The 19,834-nt window shown below is 41.1% G+C and overlaps 1 protein-coding gene across 1 annotated transcript in view; it reads left to right on the forward strand.

The window, feature by feature from the left end:
- Oxsr1 (oxidative stress responsive kinase 1) overlaps positions 1–19,834 on the forward strand; it is a 66,185-nt gene that overhangs the window by 34,216 nt on the left and 12,135 nt on the right. Inside the window, exons 5-11 of the mRNA XM_021648029.2 lie at positions 2,408–2,463; positions 6,118–6,227; positions 8,392–8,493; positions 9,190–9,323; positions 14,104–14,152; positions 14,830–14,895; positions 18,688–18,810. Coding sequence (XP_021503704.1) covers positions 2,408–2,463; positions 6,118–6,227; positions 8,392–8,493; positions 9,190–9,323; positions 14,104–14,152; positions 14,830–14,895; positions 18,688–18,810 — 640 coding nt within the window. The remainder of the gene's footprint in view (positions 1–2,407; positions 2,464–6,117; positions 6,228–8,391; positions 8,494–9,189; positions 9,324–14,103; positions 14,153–14,829; positions 14,896–18,687; positions 18,811–19,834) is intronic.

Here is a 19,834-nt window from a genome sequence, read left to right on the forward strand (position 1 = left end):
GAAGTCAGAGAGGTGAGAAGGGCCAGGAGGCCAGTGTGCCTGTCTTTGCAGTGTGTGGCAAGTATGTGTGAAAAGGGCGGAGGGATGGACACTTGTATGCCACCACAGTTAATGTCAGTAGAAAGCCTTATACCCCTTCTGCCAGAGGCGAGGGAAGTGACTCATTTTGGTGGACCTGAATCTTTTTCACAAGTTTCTGAAGAATGTTGGCTTTTATCTAACCACTGGAAATTTTTCTGTAGCCCAGCCTGAGCTCATTTCTGGACATATACATTGCCTGAAACCTAGCACTGTGGGCTTTAGTTAATGATATCTTAATTTTGGTTCACTAATTTTAACGAAAGTACCACATTGATGCAAGGTGTTACTAATGGGAGACTAGGCTTAGTGTATGTGGGAACTGTTGTATTTTCTTTTCAATTTTTATGTAAAGCATTTAGAAACATCTTTTTCTTAAATCCCAGTGCTCTGGTCTAAAGAATATCATGTCTTCCCATTTTATTACGATTTCTTTGAGAAATATTTTATGTCAGTATACACATATGAATATATTTGTATATATGTGTGTATTAATTCTCCTGTTTAAGAAAAAAAGGTACATTATATGACATCTCCCCCTTCCTCTTTAGCATATATGTCATGCACACCTGTAACCCCATGTATTTGGGTTGCTTAGGCAGCAGGATCAAGAGATAGAGATCAGCTTGGGTTACATAGCAAAATTCTTGAAAACAAAACAAAGACCAGAGGGGCTGGAGAGCAGCTCATTGGTCAAGAGCACATGCTATTCTTGTAGAGGACGTAGATCCAGTTCTCAGCACCTGCATGGGGACTCACAGCCATCTCTAGCTTCAGTTCTATGGGTTCCAATGTCCTCTTCCAACCTTTCTGGGTACCAGGCAAACACTTGGTATACCTACATACATTCAGACAAAAAACCAACAACAAATAAGCCTGAACACACTAAATAAACAAAAGAATAAAGATCATATTTAGGTTCTCTATAAACTGTGTGTTCATTCACAGATAGTACAATTTCATTGGTAACCTACTAATTAATAATTAGATTATTCTCATTCTTTGCAGAATATTAGTTTATAACTTACATCTGGAACAGAATGTAGGCAGTAGAGGCAACACTTAGTTAGCATTCATTTGCAGCCTCCCTTGCTGCACCTCTCCTTGCCAGAAAAAATACCAGGTAGGTTGTCTTCTATGTACTTTATTGAATCTGTGTGGTGATTGAATGGTTGATTACTGCAGTTGCAAGGGACAGTGCATTATTCCACAGATCCGAATGAAGTCTGTGGTGAAGTGGGGTGATAGGCAGAGAAGTATAGCCCTCTAGTAAACGATAGGCATTATGGACAGCCAGTTACTGAGGCAGGGGAAGTGGTGGCTGAATTGTACTCTTCTTTGGTGGGTTTCTAAGAAACTCTTTTCCTCCAAAGATAGTTAAGGTTCTTCCCACTGAAGGTATCTAGCCCTGCAAGGACTCACGTTTCCTGAACCTTCTTTCTCTTTGTACCAGTTAGCCGGTCAAGTTAGAGTGTGAAGTCTGGTTCCACAGTGGAAAGAGGCACAGTCATCACTTATGTCAGGGATGAAGGATGGAGGCCGTCTTGGCTGAAAGTACTTGCTGGCCTAGTTTGAGTTTTGGTACAATTTTTACATGAATTGACTTGCTAAGTTATTTTCTCTTTGTGTGCTCCTTTGTGCAACACCAAGATTTTGTTTTATGGTTGAGACAGGGTCTGGCTGGTGTGGAATGCTCTGTGTAGGCTAGGCTAGTCTCAGAATCACAAAACTCCACCTGCCTCTGCATTCTGAGTGCCAAGAATCAGGGTGGCCTTCACTGTCTTTGGTGTTGTTTGGTTTTTTGAGACAACAAACATGTATTGCTGTTTTACTGGAGTTATACATAGTTAACAGTGAAAGTATACCTAGTTCTGAGTAGTTCTGCTTTATTTGGTAGGTGCACAGTAGTATCTGTTTTCAAGATTGTATTCATTATTTGATCAGGTAGAAAGCAAGAAATGAGGGTTGAGCTGGGAAGAGTGATCCATTGTTTTTTAGCATGTAGTTTGTATAGAAAAAAGTAGTCTATTTCAGCAGTAAGGTTAGGTGAGGATAGATGAGGGTCATTTTCTTTGGCCATTGTCATCCCAGTCAAGAAGATTTAATCAGCTCAGGTTTTCTAGATAGTGTAAAAAGTTACATTCCTTATTATAATTTTCTGCTTAATGTATGAATTATAGTATAAATGGCTAAAATTTTTAAAAATTATTTCTACTCTTTAATGTAAAACTAATTAAATATTGCTAATGTTTTATAAATAAAATAACCAGTTGCTTAAGTTGTGGTATTCTGAAGAACAAATGTTTGATGTTGGTTTTTTTCCTTGAAGAGATGTGAAAGCCGGAAACATTCTTCTCGGAGAAGACGGCTCTGTACAGATAGCAGGTAATGATGAGCATACTTTCTTTTGTGTGTGTGTGTCAGGTAGAGATGCATGAAGGCATGCAAGTATGTGCTTTCACATTTGTGAGTGCACTGGTTGCCGCCTTGATTAGAGCACCCTGAGCACTCATCATGAGCGGCTACCATGCCTGCCTGGCATCACTGTAGGCACCAGGGGTGCGGAAGGGACTTCACCACTGCACCACTGCCCAGTTCATAGTTTAGTTTGATATAAAAACCAGCAGACTGTCTTATTTGTCTTTTGTGCTTTCTTAGTATCGGATCCTGTTCCATAGACTCCTTTCTGTTCACACACACTCTTAAGATGACATCTACTGCTTATAGATGTTTTCCTGCCCATTACTCATTGCTTCCTGTTTTTCCGCTCCTCACCTGCATTAGGGTCTTCTGATATCGATATCATAACATCCTGTGCTTTTATTTAAAGGAGAAATAGGTAGGCATCCGCAGTGTTCAGGGATTAGTGCTCTGTGGAGAGGTGATGTAAAGTGTCTTTTATCTAGGGTTGCGATGATTGGTTTTGTCAGCTTGACTCAGTCTAGAGCCTGGGAGGGGAGTCTCCATGAGTAATTGTATAGATTAAGGTTGCCTCTGGATATATGTGAGGGGTTTTCTTAATTAGGTTAATTGAAGTGGGCTGACTCACCTTGAACATGGCTGGCACCATTTTATGTCAGCTGAGCACTAGCATGAGTATATAGTTTGGTGGCTTGCTGGTCTTGACTGTGACTGTAGTGTGACAGCTACTTCAAGTTCCTGCCACCCTGCCTTCTTCTAATGTGAGTGAGCTACAACCTAGAATGTGAGCCAGGTAAAACCTCTCCCCCTAGAGTTGCTTTTCCAAAAGTCACAGCAACACGAAATGAAAAACACAAGGATGACGTGGGGTCAGCACCCTTTAGGAAGGAAGTATTTGTGCAGTGGGAGCAAGGCTTCGGCAGCTTTGGAGCTTAGGTGTAAGGTTGGAGTGCATGTCCTGAGGTCCAAATGAAACTCCTACATAAAACTGATCCCTTTAACATTAACTTTTTTTTTTTTGTTAAAAGAGGAACAAACACTTTTCACCAAAAACAAGACACAGTATAATTGCAGCATGAATAATCTTAGAATGTATATATAATGAATTGATAAAGGGGAAAAAAGCTGCATGCAGTAGCATATGTCTGGAACCTGTGGAGGAGGGGAGCAAAGATAGGCTTTGAGGGGCTCACTGACTAGCTAATCTGGTCTAAGCCATGAGCTCAAGCTCAGTGAGAGACTGTCTCAGAAAATAAGATGGACACACACACACACACACAAATTAAGATAGTCACTGAGAACTATACCCAACATTTGTCTCCTGTCTCTACACAAACATGCACAGGTGAGCACCCTCCCATGTGCACACACATGCATACACTGCACACGAATATGGAAAAGATAAACAGCAAACACACAAAGTGTTTAAGCACAAGTCAGTTATTAAATGCCAAGTGATTAGCTTGACCAAAACATCCAACAAACCAATTGCTGGGTGTAAAGCAAGAACACAAAATTGATTACTCTGAGGGTAGGAATAGGATCTGGATGGTGAGTTGTTGAAGTTGAGGTGTGCATGTGCTGACCTTGGGCAGCGGCTTCTGTTGTGTAGAGCGGAGAGGCTCACCCTTACCTGGGCAGCGGTCGTCGCCATCATGAGCTTAGGCACTCCCAGCGCCCTTCACTAGTAGACAGTATGAATAAGCTGTGGTTGCGTGTGTCCCAGCGCACCACGGGGTGAAAGTCAGCACAGCCATAGCTCCTACAGGAGCGGTAAGAAGTCATGTGGGAGATAAAGTGAACACTAGTGCCTCTTTGTCTGGCCATCTGTCCAGTGAGAAGAACTCTGCTGCCTCTCTTCCTTTTCCATACCCGTCCTGCTGCCAGCTTTACCAGCAGTGTTTCTGTAGCTAACTTAAAACAATTTTGTTTTAGTTTTTTTGTTGTAGTGAAATAGAAAATTGACCTTTGTTAGCCATCCTAAACCCTTGTTAGCCATTCCTACACCATTCTGTGGTGTGAGAAATGCTGCGCACCTAAACTGCTACCCACAGATTCACACACATCACATTTTAGTTATTCATTGGTCCATCAGTGAATCAGAGTGTGTCTACTTTTGTCTATTTGGAAAAAAGTTGCTCTAAACTATGTATAGGTATCTCAACTGCTGTTTTTATCCTTTCTTCTCCTTTCCTCTATTTCCTCCTTCTCTCCATCTGTTCTTCCCTTCCTCTTTCTCTCTCTTCCTCTTTCTTTTTTTATGTAGTACAGGCTAGCTTGAACTCCTGACTTCCCTCCCACCTTCTGAGCAGAGACTGTAGCCATGTGTAATCATGCCTGGCTTATTTCTTCTGAGTATATTGGTGGACCATATGATGATTTTACATTAGGTTTTTTGTTTGTTTGTTTGTTTTTGTTTTTGTTTTTGTTTTTCCCCTTTTCGAGACAGGGTTTCTCTGTGTAGCCTTGGCTGTCCTGGACTCAGTAGCACTTAGTAGACCAGGCTGGCCTCAGACTCACAGAGCTCCGCCTGCCTCTGCCTCCCTGAGTGCTGGGATTACAGGTGTGGGCCACCACACTGGCTTTATATTAGCTTTTTTAAAAAAAGGATTGCCGTATATTGTGTAGCAGTTGTACCCTTTTTCATTCCTATCAGCAATTTATAAGGGTTTCAGTTTATCAACATCTGTAACAATGCTAATTTTCTGGGTTTTTTTGTTTGTTTGTTTGTTTTTGTAGACAGGGTCTTCTCACTATATAGCTAGCCCTGGCTAGTCTGGAACTCACTGTAAAGACCAGACTGGTCTGGAACTCATAGAGATCAGCTTGCCTCTGCTGGAATTAAAGGTGTATGTCACCGTGCCTAGTTTCTAGGGGTTTTTTGTTTTGGTTTGGTTTGGTTTTTTAACAAAATCCATTATTAGTCATCTAATTTAATATCAATCTCACGATTTTGATTATATTTGTCTAATGATCAGCTATGTTTTCATGTATGTATTGTTCATTTGCTTTTCTTAGATGAAATCCTTTGCTTGTTCTTTTAAATGTGGTTTTGTTATTGCTAAATTGTAGGATTTTTTTTTCTTTTTTTTTTTTGAGATAAAAAAAATCTCACTTTGCAGCCCTTATTGGCTTCTGACTCCTTAGCACTGGATGTAGGCATTCTTTATGTAATCTGGATATTAATACTTTTTCAGTTGTGGCTTCCAATTTTTTTCTGGTTCTGTGGGTTTATTTGGCTTGTGATTTCATGGGCTTCAGTCCAAGGCTAACTAGACCCATTGATTTGGGTCCTAACCCTGAGGCAAGGCAGAATAACAGCGTGGTGAGGACATGTGGGAGGAGGAGGAAGTTGTTCATGACTGTCAGGAAGCTGAGAGCAGCAAGAAGGATCCAGAGCACTCACCAGTTTCCCCCAGTAGGCCCGACCTCTACACCATGTCCCCAAATGCTCTCACTGTGACTCTGTACAGGGTTAATTTATTGATTCTATAGAACTCTGAGAAGCTGTCACTTCCCAGGGCTCATCAGCTGGCAGCCAGCCCAAATTCCTGAGCCTGTGGGAGAGATTTCCTATTCAAACCATAACAAATCCTGTGCTGTTGCATTCTGTTTCAGATTTTGGTGTTAGTGCTTTTTTAGCAACTGGTGGTGATATTACCAGAAATAAAGTGAGAAAGACGTTTGTGGGCACCCCTTGCTGGATGGCACCGGAAGTTATGGAGCAGGTACTGTGAGTTTTGTCTTTCTTAAATGGTTCGAGATTTTGTTATTAAACCAAGCAGGAAACCTTAGTGCTTATGTTTGCTCACCATGGCAGGTTAGCTGCATGAGATGCATGTTTTTGTTGACTGGTAAGGGAACTGTTTCATCTAAGGGAAACTGCAGTATGAAGCAAGCAGCAACAGAGCTGCAGATCTTTCCATGGGACACAAGAAGCTCAGGACTGTAACCCAGGGATGGAGACAGTAAAACATTGTGAAAATAGGTTTGAGTGCAGACTAAAGTTTTCGTTGCAGGGGCTCTTCTCTGTCAGACAGTTCACTGCAGCCTCTTGTCATCTGCCTCATCGCATTACAGTGATCACGCTCTTAAACTCAGGGCTCATTTCTTGGTGCTCGTCTCATCTTCCTGGTGGCATTTGAAACTGCTGACTGCTGCAGCTTTATTTACCTTCTTATTGTACTTTCTTCATTTTTCTTGGGCTTGTCAGGTGGTTTTTCTGGCCTCTTTTAGGCCATCTATTTGTATTGTTTTATCTTTCAAGACAGGGTTTCTCGGTGTAGCCCTGGCTGTCCTGGAACTTGATTTATGAACCAGGCTGGCCTCAGTCCTCCTGCCTCTGAAGGCATGCCACCAGACCTGGCCCCGTGTCTACTCTTGAGTCTCCCAGTAGGATGTGGTGAACTACACGTTATCTAAGCACAGTCCTGGACAGGAGGATCGTGAGATTGAAGCCAGCCTGGACTATATAGCCAGACCCTGTCTCAAAAGAAGATGTTTCTCAGGGTCACCTTCTGGGTTCTTTTCTTTTTGACTGCATGTATTCCCTGGATGTTCTCATCCATGCTGCCACCTGCAAATAATGCCTGAGTCACATGCAAGCCAGTCGTACTTCTCAAGGTTTCAGGTTACTCTCAATACCATACAGCCTGTAGGAGGGCACTACAGGCCACACAGGGTCATAAGAGGCTGTACTCAGGGACACAATGAACAACATGGGCTATGGAGAAAGGCTGGGGTAAGGAGACTGTATGAAAGAATATGTGACTTCATTGGTTTTCCTGGGGGGAGGGTATGGTAGTACCTGAGCCCACTTCTTAGGTAAGCAGGGTTTGCCCCTGATTGGTCTGGAAGAGAAGCTTGTGGAAATAGGGAATATTGTCCCTGTAGGGACCTTGCCTTTGAAGCATTAGAGGCCTTCCCTTTGTACCAGAAGGCAGGACAGCACGTATTTACCACCGAATTTAAGTCTTGGACTACAAACTTTGGAGACCAACTTCACTTAGGTAGCTCAGTACAGAAGATTAAAAATGTGTAGCTGTGATATGATGGTGACAGTAGAAATGCTGAGAAATTTGGCACTCTGTTCAGATCTTAAGAAGTATCCACAATTCCTTTATAACTTTCCATTGTAGTGACAATGCTAACATCCCCAGGTGTGGTAGCACATACTTGTAATTCTGTTACTCAGGAGACTGAAGACGCATGAGGAGTTTCAGGGGAGTCAGGCTAGGTGATGAAAGCTTGTCTTAAAACAAAAACAAAGATTCCTCAGGATAAGTGAGATAGGAGAGAAAAGGAAAAGGCAAGGAGGGAAAAAGACAAGAAAGGAGAGAAGAAAAAAGATGTGATAGAACATTTGGAAAATAAGAGACGGGGTTATGCAAAATCTTGGTTCCAGTTTTTTTTTGTTTTTTTCTTTTTTAAAGTTCTGTTCTTGTTTTTGGTAAACAGCATGCACCTTCAAATTATATCAAACTTAATGATAGTTTTGCATTTTTATAAGTGCTTTATGATGAACAGTTTTCTGTATTTTCATATAGAATTAGTAAGCACTGCTAGTAATTGACTGTAAATGAGTGTAATAGTTGCCAGTTTACAGGTTTAAAGTTTGTGGTAGTATACACTTACAGTCCTAGTACTTAGGAGGCTGAGGCAGGAGAATAAAAAATTCAAGGCTAGCCTGGGCTGCAAAGGGAGCCTTCTCAGACCCCCACTCCCCCGCCTCCCAAAAAAGCATCAAAGTTTATCTGCACTTTAATTTTTCGTGACATAGTAGAAACTTCTGTAAAAAGTGTTTTAGCCTGGTTAAAGTAATTTTGCATCTCTCTCTCTCTCTGTGTGTGTGTTGTTGTCCAACTCCCGCCACCCCACCCCAATTCCTTTCAGGTTCGAGGTTATGATTTTAAAGCTGATATCTGGAGTTTTGGAATCACAGCGATCGAACTGGCCACAGGGGCAGCTCCTTACCATAAATACCCACCAATGAAGGTGAGGCTCATATTCAAAGCGTTGTTCCAGCTCAAGTTCCCATTACTTTTAGAGCCATTTACACTTGCCAGTCATACCTACAGTTATTTGTTTTCCTAGACTTGTGTGTGTTTGTGTTGTAGCAAAATAGAATCTTTCCAATAAAATTACCAACATAACCAATTTTGCTTGTATTGGGACCAAACCCAGGACAAACCATTTTTGAATGTGTATTTAAGGGATAAGTATGTTCATGACATAGAGCCATGACCATATTGAGACTCTTTGTTTCCTTGGGTTCAGAGCCACTGAGCTCTTCTATGTAGGTGTTCACAGAGTGCATACAGAATTCAGAGCTACAATCGTCCTGCTAGACTGTGACCACAGGACTCTTCCTAAGTCTTACTGCATTTGGGTGTCTGTTTTCCAACCTCCTTGGCTTCTCCATTCATCTGCTCTTCATAGGCTCTGGTGACAGCAGCGGGGCTGTCAGTGCTTACTGGGGAGGCAGGGATTGCGTGTACGAACCGCCACACCCAGCTTTTTATATTTAAGCTTTGAAGGATTGAACTCGGGTCCTTATCCTTACACAGCACCTGCCTGCTAGGCCATCTCTCCAGCCTTTAGATGTCAGCTTCTAGAAACTAAAATCTGCTTGTATATTAGAAAGCTTTTTTCATATTGGAAACTCTTATATTGTACTGAAATTTTTTCCAGGTTTTAATGCTGACACTCCAGAACGATCCTCCTTCTTTGGAAACTGGTGTTCAAGATAAAGAAATGCTGAAAAAATACGGAAAATCATTTAGAAAAATGATTTCATTGTGCCTTCAAAAGGATCCAGAAAAAAGGTAAAATATTATATAAATGTGATATGTTTCTTTGGCCACATGAACTTGTGTGGGAAGCCCAAAAAATCACATGTATGCACAGTAGTCTGCGTGTATAAAAATGAATGAATTACAAACTTTGGAAGCATTTATAAAGGCCATTTTACAAGGTTGGAAGTGATTGAGTTAACTTCTGTGTTATTATAAGTATATAGTATATCTAAGTTGTCCAGATATTTCTTGATTGATTTCTTAAAACTGTAAAATTATATCTTGCGAATTCTGTACTAGTCAAATGCCAGCTTGTACTTAAATTATAACTGACATTTTCAATTTAATAACAAAAGAACTGTAACATAACTCATTTCTATTTCATGTCAAATAATTTTACTTTTCACGTTGGAAAGATGTTAAGAATCAAAGTTTCAAATAGTTTCTTTGTCGGCTTTGACATTGTTAAGCAGCAGGTCCTTAAGAAAGGGTATTTAGTTGCTGCTGAACAGCACTGAAGGGGAGATCCCTGAGTGGAACCTTGTGTTTTTACATCACACATATCCTAGTGTTAAACTTGAGTCTGAAGTGTGCCATCCTTGACGCGGGGCTGCATCCCCTGTATCTCGCTCTCTGTTCTTGTGTGTGTCCATCACCGTCCCACATGCGCTGTCTCCACATCCACAGGTTCATCCACCTGTGCATCGAGTGCTGTGGTCAGACTGTGGTAGCACTCAGCTTATCAGCCTCCTTGAGCAACCCAGTGTATCAGCTGTCAACACAGAGTTGGCACATAGCAGCCGCTCTAGTGAAGCTGGAGGTGGAGCGGCAGGGCTGTGTGGGTTCTGCACAGATCCTGCCCCATTTAAATACAAGGGATTGCGCATCAGAGGTTCTGGTATTGGTGAAGGGGTCCTGGAACCAGTTCGGGATACCACGGGGCGACTGTATATTCCACTAAGTTTCTTAGCACTAAAGTTGTTTAATTTTGTTTTCTGTAAAGGTTGACAAAAAAGATTTTGACATTCTTGATCATGTGTCTAGTATATGTAATGGGGCTTCAGAATTTACTGTTGGAAATATTGGAAAGGGTAAGAAAAACAGGCAGCAAAGTTCATGTGTATGTTCTTAGAATTTTTTTGTTTCTCAGCAGTGTCTAAAACTGATAGGGAATGACTTTGTTTTTACCAAGTTAGCTGACGAAAAGAACAGGTTCCTTTTTTTTTTTTTTTTTTTTTACGAATATCTAGAAGTAACAGATAAAAATCCATCAGACTTAAATATCCAGAAACAATCTGTAAATTACAGAGGAAATGTGAACTGATCCAGTGGCTACCACCATGGAACACTATTCACGTTGAGCTACTAGGTTGGATTTCTGACTCCAGTGCTGTGACTTTCAGGATTGGGACTGTGGGTCTACCTGGAGGGGATCTTCAGCTGAGTTTCTACCTAGAGATAGGACCATCAGAAAACACCTTCCTCCTTTTTCGTAAATTGTTTATTTTCAGTTTGTGCATGAGTGTTGGCCTCTGTGTGTTGTGCACACCACATACATTCCGGAGCCTGTCTTCTCAGTGAGGTGGCCAGGCATGGGCGCTGCCGCCACTCCCAGGGCTCCACGGTCTGCCCGCACTACGTGGCCTCACTTCCACACTTGAGAGTCTGAGTTTCTACTCCCCACACTGAATGCATACCCAACACCTCTCAGGACTTCAGCGTGGAAACTGTTGTCAGGCACCTACAGTTGGGGCTGCAGGGGTCTCAGAAGTGCACGTGAAAAACACCTGCAAAACCAGGTTCCAGGGCTGCTGGGACCAGCATGCCCAGCTCAAGCTCCAGGCAGCCATCTCAAGCTGCTGCTCACATGGTGGCGCTGTACTGTGAGCCAGGGAGGGCAGACAGCAGCACTGTTCTTCAAGAAGTTGGGGTGATGCAGTGGTAGCGGAAAAGATGACAAATCTTTAAATTTATGAAAACCATATATCAAAACCCTAGGGAAAGACTGTTTATGACCAAAGAATCAAGCAAGCATTTGAGAACAGAAAGGTCCAGTTAACATGTAAAACCACAGAGCCTTCTTGTGTGCGCTGGACTGTGATTTGCTCCTGATTGAGTAAATTGTGAAGAAAAATACCTTAACAGTGAGGAAGCCTGGTAGGCACCTTCTCTACCTAGTGATCAAGGCCACAGCGCAGTGAACCTCCGCAAGTGATGAGAAGAACAGCACGTTGCCTTGTAAAGCCTTCTTTACCCTGCTCCATGATTGTAGTTTGTAATGAGAGAGTAGTAGAGAGGCCCACGTTTAGGTATATGCCATAGCATACCTGACCAGTAGTTTTTAAAAAAGCATCAAGCAAAGTTTTAGAAGAGATTAATTGGGCATGGAGAATAAATTTAACAAGGTATGTTGCAGGTGCTTTGACAGAGAAGGCACCGTGGGAAACTAAAGAAATTTGAATAAAATCTGTAGTTTTTAGTTAGAAAGGTTGTACTAGTATTAATGATTTGGTTTCTTGATAATTATAATTTGATCATATAAAATGTTAATTAACTTTACGGAGCTAGTGAAGGATATGAAAGAATTGCATACTATTCAGCTCTTTCATAAGTCAAAACTGTTTCAAAAACATATATTTTTAAATCTCTGGGAAGTATAGAAAATACATTCCAGTTTAAAACTTAGAATTAAGTGTTGTTTAAGCATGTTAAGGTCAAATAACACAAAACACAATTCCATTAAATAGGAAAAAAAATGAAAAAACAAAAACCAAGCTGTTGACTGATTAAGTACTAGCTACTGCCATAACTTTTAAAGCAGTTATGCCATCTCATTTAATTTTCACAATCATCTTACCAGGACAGCATTTTTTATTTCTCTGTTTTACAAAATCACACCAATGCTTACATGCAAATGTCTAGACTTATCAAGGAGAGACTAACGAGAATGGAGAAATGATATTCGAGTAACCGCTGAAATAAACCTGTGCTAGCACAGGCCTATCATTTTAGAACTTTGGTGTGGATAGGATGATCAGAAGTTTATGGACCATCGTGGCTCTTGAGCCAGGTTTGAGGCCAGCCTTGCAAATGTTGACTTAAAATAATAATAATAATAATAATAATAATAATAATAATAATGGAAAGACTTTCTACTACTGAAGCCTTGAATACACATATTAAAGAATATGTGTTCCAACGTCCAAACAGTATACCTTCTCTCCTGCTTGTGCATTCCTTGTAGGCGACCTCATTAATTCCCTGCTGAGGAACTGCAGGTCCACAGCTGCCTCCTGTATTCACAGGGGTGAGGCCAGCACTTGGTTCAGAACACTGAGCAAGAGTAACTGTCAGTTCTCCAGCTGCTCAGATTCTTATTCAAGAATGAACATGAAGTTAAGATTTATTTATTTTTATTTTTGTAATAATTGAGTTTTGTAGTTACATTCTTTGACTTCACTCTTCCAAAAGTTGTACTTCAGAAAAAAGGAAATGGACATAGAAGAAAGAAATAGTAAGATGTTATCCTGGGCAAAGAAGACATTGAAACATTGAAATCTTTACCAAATGAAAAATGCCACTGTTTAATTTCATGTTATATACAGTTGCCATTTTTCATTTCCTAATCTGCATTAATCTTTGAAGCTTTGGTGTTGCCAAGCTTAATGTTTAGTGGGAGTTACCTGTGAAGTGCTGGTACTGAGTCTTCCTGCCAGACACTGTGCTCTGTTTGGTGAGATGAAGCCTAGAGTGGGTATTTGAAAATACCTCCCAGATGTTCTAGTGCATAGCAGTGTGTAAGAGCTACTGTTCACACTGGAGTTGTACTCAGAGGTGAATGCTTACCAGACTTGTGCAAGGTTCTGTATAAGCATACATCCTCAGCAGTGTTCATCCTCTTAATTTCTGAGAAATAGCATTACATGGTAAGTATGTGGTAAAATTAAGTGTGGTCTTTGAAGAGTAAATTCTTTATTCTTAGTGATCTTCTTTTTTTTTTTTTAATTTTATTTTTCTTATTAGTTACATTTTGTTAATTCTGTATCCCAGCTGTATCCTGCTAGTGATCCTCTTTTAAAAGCTAGTAAAGTTGATAATGAATTTACTCCATTCAAGATCATGCATAACTAAACTCAACTGAATTTGGGTTAAGTTTGGAAAATTTAAATTTTTTCCTTTTTTTTTTTTCTTCCATAAAGGGAAATTGAGAAATCTAAGAATCTGTAGTTGCCTTAAATTGAATCCTGTTGGGCTACTATGTAGCAAGAACCAAATGTTGCTCCCCTCCCCCAGTTTAAATGAGTTTTTATGCTTTGCTAAAACTTTTGAATGGTTATTGTATAGCTCCCTGAAAAATGATATCACTAAGTAGCAAACATTTTGGAAATTCGTAAGAATTCTCTTCTAGAAACAGTATTTTGTAATGAACTTTTCAAAGAGTCTACGATTGTCATTAGGATGCTTCCCCCAACTCCCATCCTGCCTCTGTAGCTTCTCTGTGTAGCCCTGGCTGTCCTGGAACTCACTCTCTAGACCAGGCTGGCCTCAAACTCAGAGATCTGCCTGCCTCTGCCTTTCAAAAAGCGCTGGGATTAAAGGTGTGCGCCGCCACCACCCAGCCAGTCATTAGCATTTTCTGTGCGGGTTTGTTCTACCTAGTGTGCTATGCCAAGATTATTTTGTTTTTTGGCAGGTGAAGGAAACTGGAATATACTGAGTTTTCAGTTTGCCGCTCAGGAAATAATTTCTTATTTTTGAAGATGGAAATTCACATTATGCTTGAAAACTAAACTCTCCTTTCTGCTTTTAGACCAACAGCAGCAGAACTGTTGAGGCACAAGTTTTTCCAGAAAGCAAAGGTGGGCATGCCAGCTTTGAGTGTGTACATTCATATGGTGCTCCTCTGTTGCACACTTGTGTTCACTGTTACAAGTTGAACTTCAGATGCTTCCATTTGGAGACGTGATAATTACTAAAGGTGTTATAAATGCAGTCTTTGGTGAGTGAGGTAGCTGTTTCTGAGGAGCATGAGGACCTAACCTTGAACCCACAACAAAAGATGAGGTGTGGAGACCTGGCTTACAGCCCCTAACTGGGAGGCGAGACCCATCCCAGAGCTCTCTGTTGGCAAAACGGCTTAGTGGTGACCTCCAGTCTTGGTGAGAGGCTTCACCTTACAAACAGGTGGTGCTGGGCGGAGTGCACACACGCCGCTCATACACACGAGCGTTCTCTTTCTTGTAGAAGCAGCCTGTGAGCAGTTGAGCTCCCATTTCCAGGGTTAGTGCCCAGATCCCGACCATAGTGTGTTAGTGCATTTGGAAAGGCAACAAAGACGACCTTTTCATAGGAAATGGTTCCTAGTACCCTCTAAAGGTTTGTCTACAGCTGAAAAAAAAATGGAAGTATTTTCTCATTTCTTCACAAAATAGTTTACTTATCACATATTAACTGTGATTGACATTTCTGTGTCAGATTTCAGTACAATAAAAAGTTCTGGTAACTGCCTTTCTGAAAACTAACTTTTCTTTTCCAGAATAAAGAATTTCTTCAAGAAAAAATACTACAGAGAGCGCCTACCATTTCTGAAAGATCTAAGAAGGTAAGTGGCGGTGTTTAATTCAATTTTCTTAGGTTGCTTAGAATAGACTTCAGGGATTTTGTTGTTTCTTTTGTGCTTTTAAGTGAATGTTATTCTGTTAATAGAAATGAAGATTATTAATTTTCAGCATTTTAAAGCATTTGATATGTCCAGTCAGCAAAAACCTGTCAGCTGTATACTCTGCTGTCTCCTAGCATATCAAGGCAGGCTGCATGGCAGTTGGTGAGGTAGTTCTACCTCCTGTTGAATCTCTGTTTGTAGCTATCCAGAGTGAGATGAAGGTTTTTGCATAGCCCTTAGAGCTTAGGGTGTAAGTTGTATTACCTCCTAGCTCAAGACAAATAAAGCACGTTGTTTTGTGTGTGTTGTTTCTAAGACTTTTACTCACACTTTGAACCTAAGGAATGCATTGAAGTCCTGGTTTGGACAATATACATGCTTGCCATTTCACACACACATACACAAAGCCAAACCATTTTTCTTACTCTTCTTCCCGTAAGGGAGACTTAGCATATGTGAAGGAAATTATCTCCCTTGGATTTTGTTGATGATGGACTAGGGGGAGAAGACCAAGGACCTCTGTTCCTTGTGCTATAGTAGAAGCCTTCCTGGATGTTGGGGCCATTCTGGAATATGCTAGAGTAGAAGCCTCCCTGGGAACTCAGGACCATCTGGTAGAAGCTGACTAACTATACATTTTACTTCTTGAGGTTTCTGTCACTATTCAGAAGGTTTTCCTTAACAAAGAATAAGGATACGTTAAATATTCTAAGTTTATATCTCACTAACAGTCACTAATAGCACAATAGTTTGCCTTCTCTTCAGAGCTTTGTAATTCTGCAGCTAGGGACGCTGAAGTCTGGTTATGACCAGATCTCCATTTTCTTCTAAAGTGTTCCTGAGAAGCTGGCTTTTTCTTCCCTAGACCTAAAGTTACACTGCTTCCCTTGTAGAGATTCCTTCTTATTTTCACTTGCTGTTCTTTGCCCTCATATTTATCAGCTGCTGTCACCCACCAGAATCACAAGGGATTCAGAGCACAATCGCCTCATCCCAGATGGCTGAAGTCTAATGTCTGGGAAATGGGAAAGTCCGAATGGTTATTTGGGAAAACACTGTGTATTGCTCCACTTTACTTTAGGCCATTAGTGTAACACTTCCTCAAAATAGTTTTCTTTGACTGCCTAAACTACAGTGGTGCCTTCGCATAACTTTCTATTCCATCATGTCCTACTTTACTTCTTTGAGCAATCTGTCACCATCTAACACAAGACAGCCTTTCTACACTGTTTGAACAAAGCTTAACTGCATTGACCCATCTTATAGGCCTGTGTTAGTTCTTTGTACACAGGAAACATTTGCAAATAATTTGAATACAATTTAAAACATCTCTGCTTGTAGTGGTAGTAAATCCTAATTGAAATTGTTTATAGTGTCTATAGTGATTTTCTTTCTTTTTTTTTTTTTTTAAAGATCAGTGAACACAAGCTGGGTTTCATGGCGTACACCTGTAGCCATACACATACAGTATTTTGGCGGCTGAAACAGCATTGAAAGCGTGAGGCTAACCTAGGCTACTTTGTGAGATGCTGCCTCAGAATTAAATTCTGGGGCTGGGAATGGGAGATGGCTCGGTGGATAGAGTGTCTGCTGCAAACGCATGAGAGCACAGCTCACAGCCAGTCATGGGCGAGCATACCTATAACCCTAGCCTGGGGAGAGGGAGGAGAAGGGAGGCTAATGGATTCCTGAAGCTTATTGGTCACCCAGCCAAGCCAAATAGATGAATTTCAGATTCTGCAAGAGACAGATATTCCAAGTTAGTTAGAGATTGTGTTGGCTTAGTAAAAGTGGCAATTATGGGTTCTTCTCCAAGATCCATGCTAGTACTAGGCATAGTTTTCCTCTTGTTGAGCAGGCCTTAAGTCCAATTAGAGAGCTGCTGTTTACTACCAAGGTATGGAAGTCAGTATTATGTGTGTCCTCTGGTTATCCATGACATGTTGTTGTTCCTGTGGTTCATGGGTGTTAGCACTGGGTAGGTTGTTGCTGTGGTTCATGGGTGTTATAGCTGGGTAGGGCTATCAGTTCTTTTCTCTCTTAGAAGCTTCCTTGGCACCTTTTGTACCACAAAAACTAGGAGAGGAAGTTTTCAGGTCAGTTCTAGCTTGGGTTCGTCTAGGTTGGACCCTTTTCCTAACCATGTCATGAAACTAGTTTGAGATGGAATTGAGGAAGGGTAAAAACATCTGCCTTTAGGAACTGTGAAGATGGCTCATTGGTTAAGAGTACTATCTGTTCTTACAGAAGACCTAGTTCAATTCCCAGCATGCACATGGTGGCTCATGACTGTTATCCCAGTTCTAGGAGAATCTAAGATTCTCCCCTGGTCTCCATCTTGTGGTACATAGATATACATTCAGGCAAGCGCTCATACATGTTAATAATTAAAATTTGAAAAAAAAATGGTTAGCTTTAATAAATGTACAAGCCAGTATTGGAGGAACTACAGGAGACCAGAGGTGATGAGATCAGGAAGTATCCTTTGGCTCTGTTAAAGCTTCTTTAAGAAGGCAGCAGTGCTGGAATAGTTACTGCTTCTGAGTATAGGGAAAAGAGATTACTAAGAAAGACTTTAAGAAGGGAGTAGGACACTGATTTATAGTGACATTTTCAACTATGTTGTAGAAAATTCCATACTCTTAAAATAGCCCCCCCCAAAGGGGTGGGGGACCAGGCAGTAACACACATATTACAGAGATGCATATAAACTTCCAAAGAAAATTAAATTAGGAAGAAGATAGTGGACTTGTTTTTTTGAGTCAGGGTCTCATGTAGTCCAGGCTGCCCTCTTAATTCACTTATTGCCAATGGTGGCTTTGAGTGCCTGTTCTTCTGCTCCCCAAAAGAACTGGGCATATACCACTTTGGCTAGCACATAATATCCATTGCAACCTCTCCCCTCCAGTACTGAGCACTGGTCCTAGCATCTTGTATCCTTGGCTAGTGTTTGACCACTGAGCTACATCCTTTGTCCAGTGTCCAGTGGAGGTTAAGAGAGTACTGGTTTTCCTGTCAACACTTGCCTGGCTCTTGAACTCTCTGTGAAGTATAATTTATAATTTTGGATTAAAAAGTTGAAGCTGGGCATGGTGGTACAGCTTCAACTTAATCCCCACACTCAGGAGACAGACAGGTGGATCTGTGTCAGTTCAGTGCCTGGCTGGTCTGAACTGCAAGGTACAGGTTAGCCAGAGCTACACTGTAAGACTTTGACCTAAAAAAACAAAAGAAAAAAAAAGTTGAAAAAAGAATATATTCTTTTTTGTTTTTTGAGACAGTGTTTCTCTGTGCACCTTTGGCTTTCCTGGCTGTCTCGAACTCACAGTGATCCACCTGCCTCTGCCTCTCTGAGTACTGGGATCACAGGTGTGTTCTACCATGCCCAGCTCAGAATATATTCTTTACCTTGGGTTTGTTTATGGTGTATTTAAAACCTCTTTTCTTCCCCTTTAAATGTCTTGGTATATTAAATGTTAGATTTGTTTTCCCCCAAAGCCTTAACCTAAAATATATTGCTGGGGTTCATTCAGAGTATGAGAAGGTTGTGATTAAAGTATTGGGTAGAGCAGATTGAGGGTTGGAGGGTGTGAGTTTTTAGGGGTGGACTTACCAGGATAATAATGATCTAGTTAGTATTTTATTTAGGTGATGGAAGGAATGGGAAATAAGGTTGAGGTTTCTGTTGTGTATACAAACCACTACCATAATCACATGGCTTTCCTTGCTCAGGTTCGGAGAGTGCCAGGATCCAGCGGCCGTCTCCATAAGACAGAGGACGGGGGCTGGGAGTGGAGTGACGATGAACTTGACGAGGAGAGTGAGGAGGGCAGAGCAGCAATTTCACAGCTTAGGGTAAGTTTTATTTAGCTGGATACATTCTTTAGAGATGTCTGTGGTTCTTGTTACATCTTGAAGATCTAAAACAGAAAGAAGACAAGTGCTACAAACAGGATTTTCTAGTTCAGTGTGATGACATTTAGGATATATGAAAATGTCACATGTCAAGAGGTGAAGACTGTCTTGATCTGGAGAGAAACTGCACGGTACTAATGGCTAGACACTGCAGAAGGACTGTGAACTGGAAGCCTTGCAACATAAAACTGTGTCCCAGAAGCATCTTGAGGAACAGTGGACTTCTTTAATTGGTATAGACTGAATATCTTGTGTGTTCTGCCGTGTGTGTGTGTGTGTGTGTGTGTGTGTGTGTCTGTGTCTGTGTCTGTTAGAAGCCTTGGGGTCTTTCTTTTCCCTTTCTTCATCATTCTTACCCCAGATTATGTATAGAAATATAACATTATCTGGGGTTTTAGTCATCTCTTGGAAATGAAGTGTTCGTTGATGGACCTCGTCCCAGGTCTGTGTCTTGGCTGTTCTAAGTGTGACAGCTGTAACCCTGGAAGCACACATGTCTGTGTACCCTGGCTCAGATGTCTTCATGCGGATACACAGATGTGCTGGGCCTGGGCCATGTTATAGTTCTCTTTTAGCTTTTGACTTCATAGTTAACTTATCTTGAGAACTTTTAAAATTAACTTAAAAATTAGTATGCAAAGTAGTGAGTTTTGTTATGCATTTCTGTTTATAATTTGTTCTTAATGTTTTCTTCCTGTTCATGTTCTTTCTTCATGTTCCTTTGTTTCCAGCTCATTTCTTGCTCGTTTTCCTTCTTCCCCTACAGCACCCCCTGTTCTGGTTTCAGAGCACATGCATCACATTATTTTCTCCCCTCTGCAGTAAGATACCTTCTTCAGTTCCTTTGCTTCTCTTTCTAGACTCACTGAACGCACAGGCACCAGTGGAAGTAATCCAGGCAACACATTTCTACCCAGGGGACTGGTTTCCGTTCAGCCTAATGATTTCCAGTTTCACCCATTTC

Source organism: Meriones unguiculatus, chromosome 6 (genome assembly GCF_030254825.1).
Source record: "Meriones unguiculatus strain TT.TT164.6M chromosome 6, Bangor_MerUng_6.1, whole genome shotgun sequence".
In the NCBI taxonomy this organism is placed as follows: domain Eukaryota; kingdom Metazoa; phylum Chordata; class Mammalia; order Rodentia; family Muridae; genus Meriones; species Meriones unguiculatus.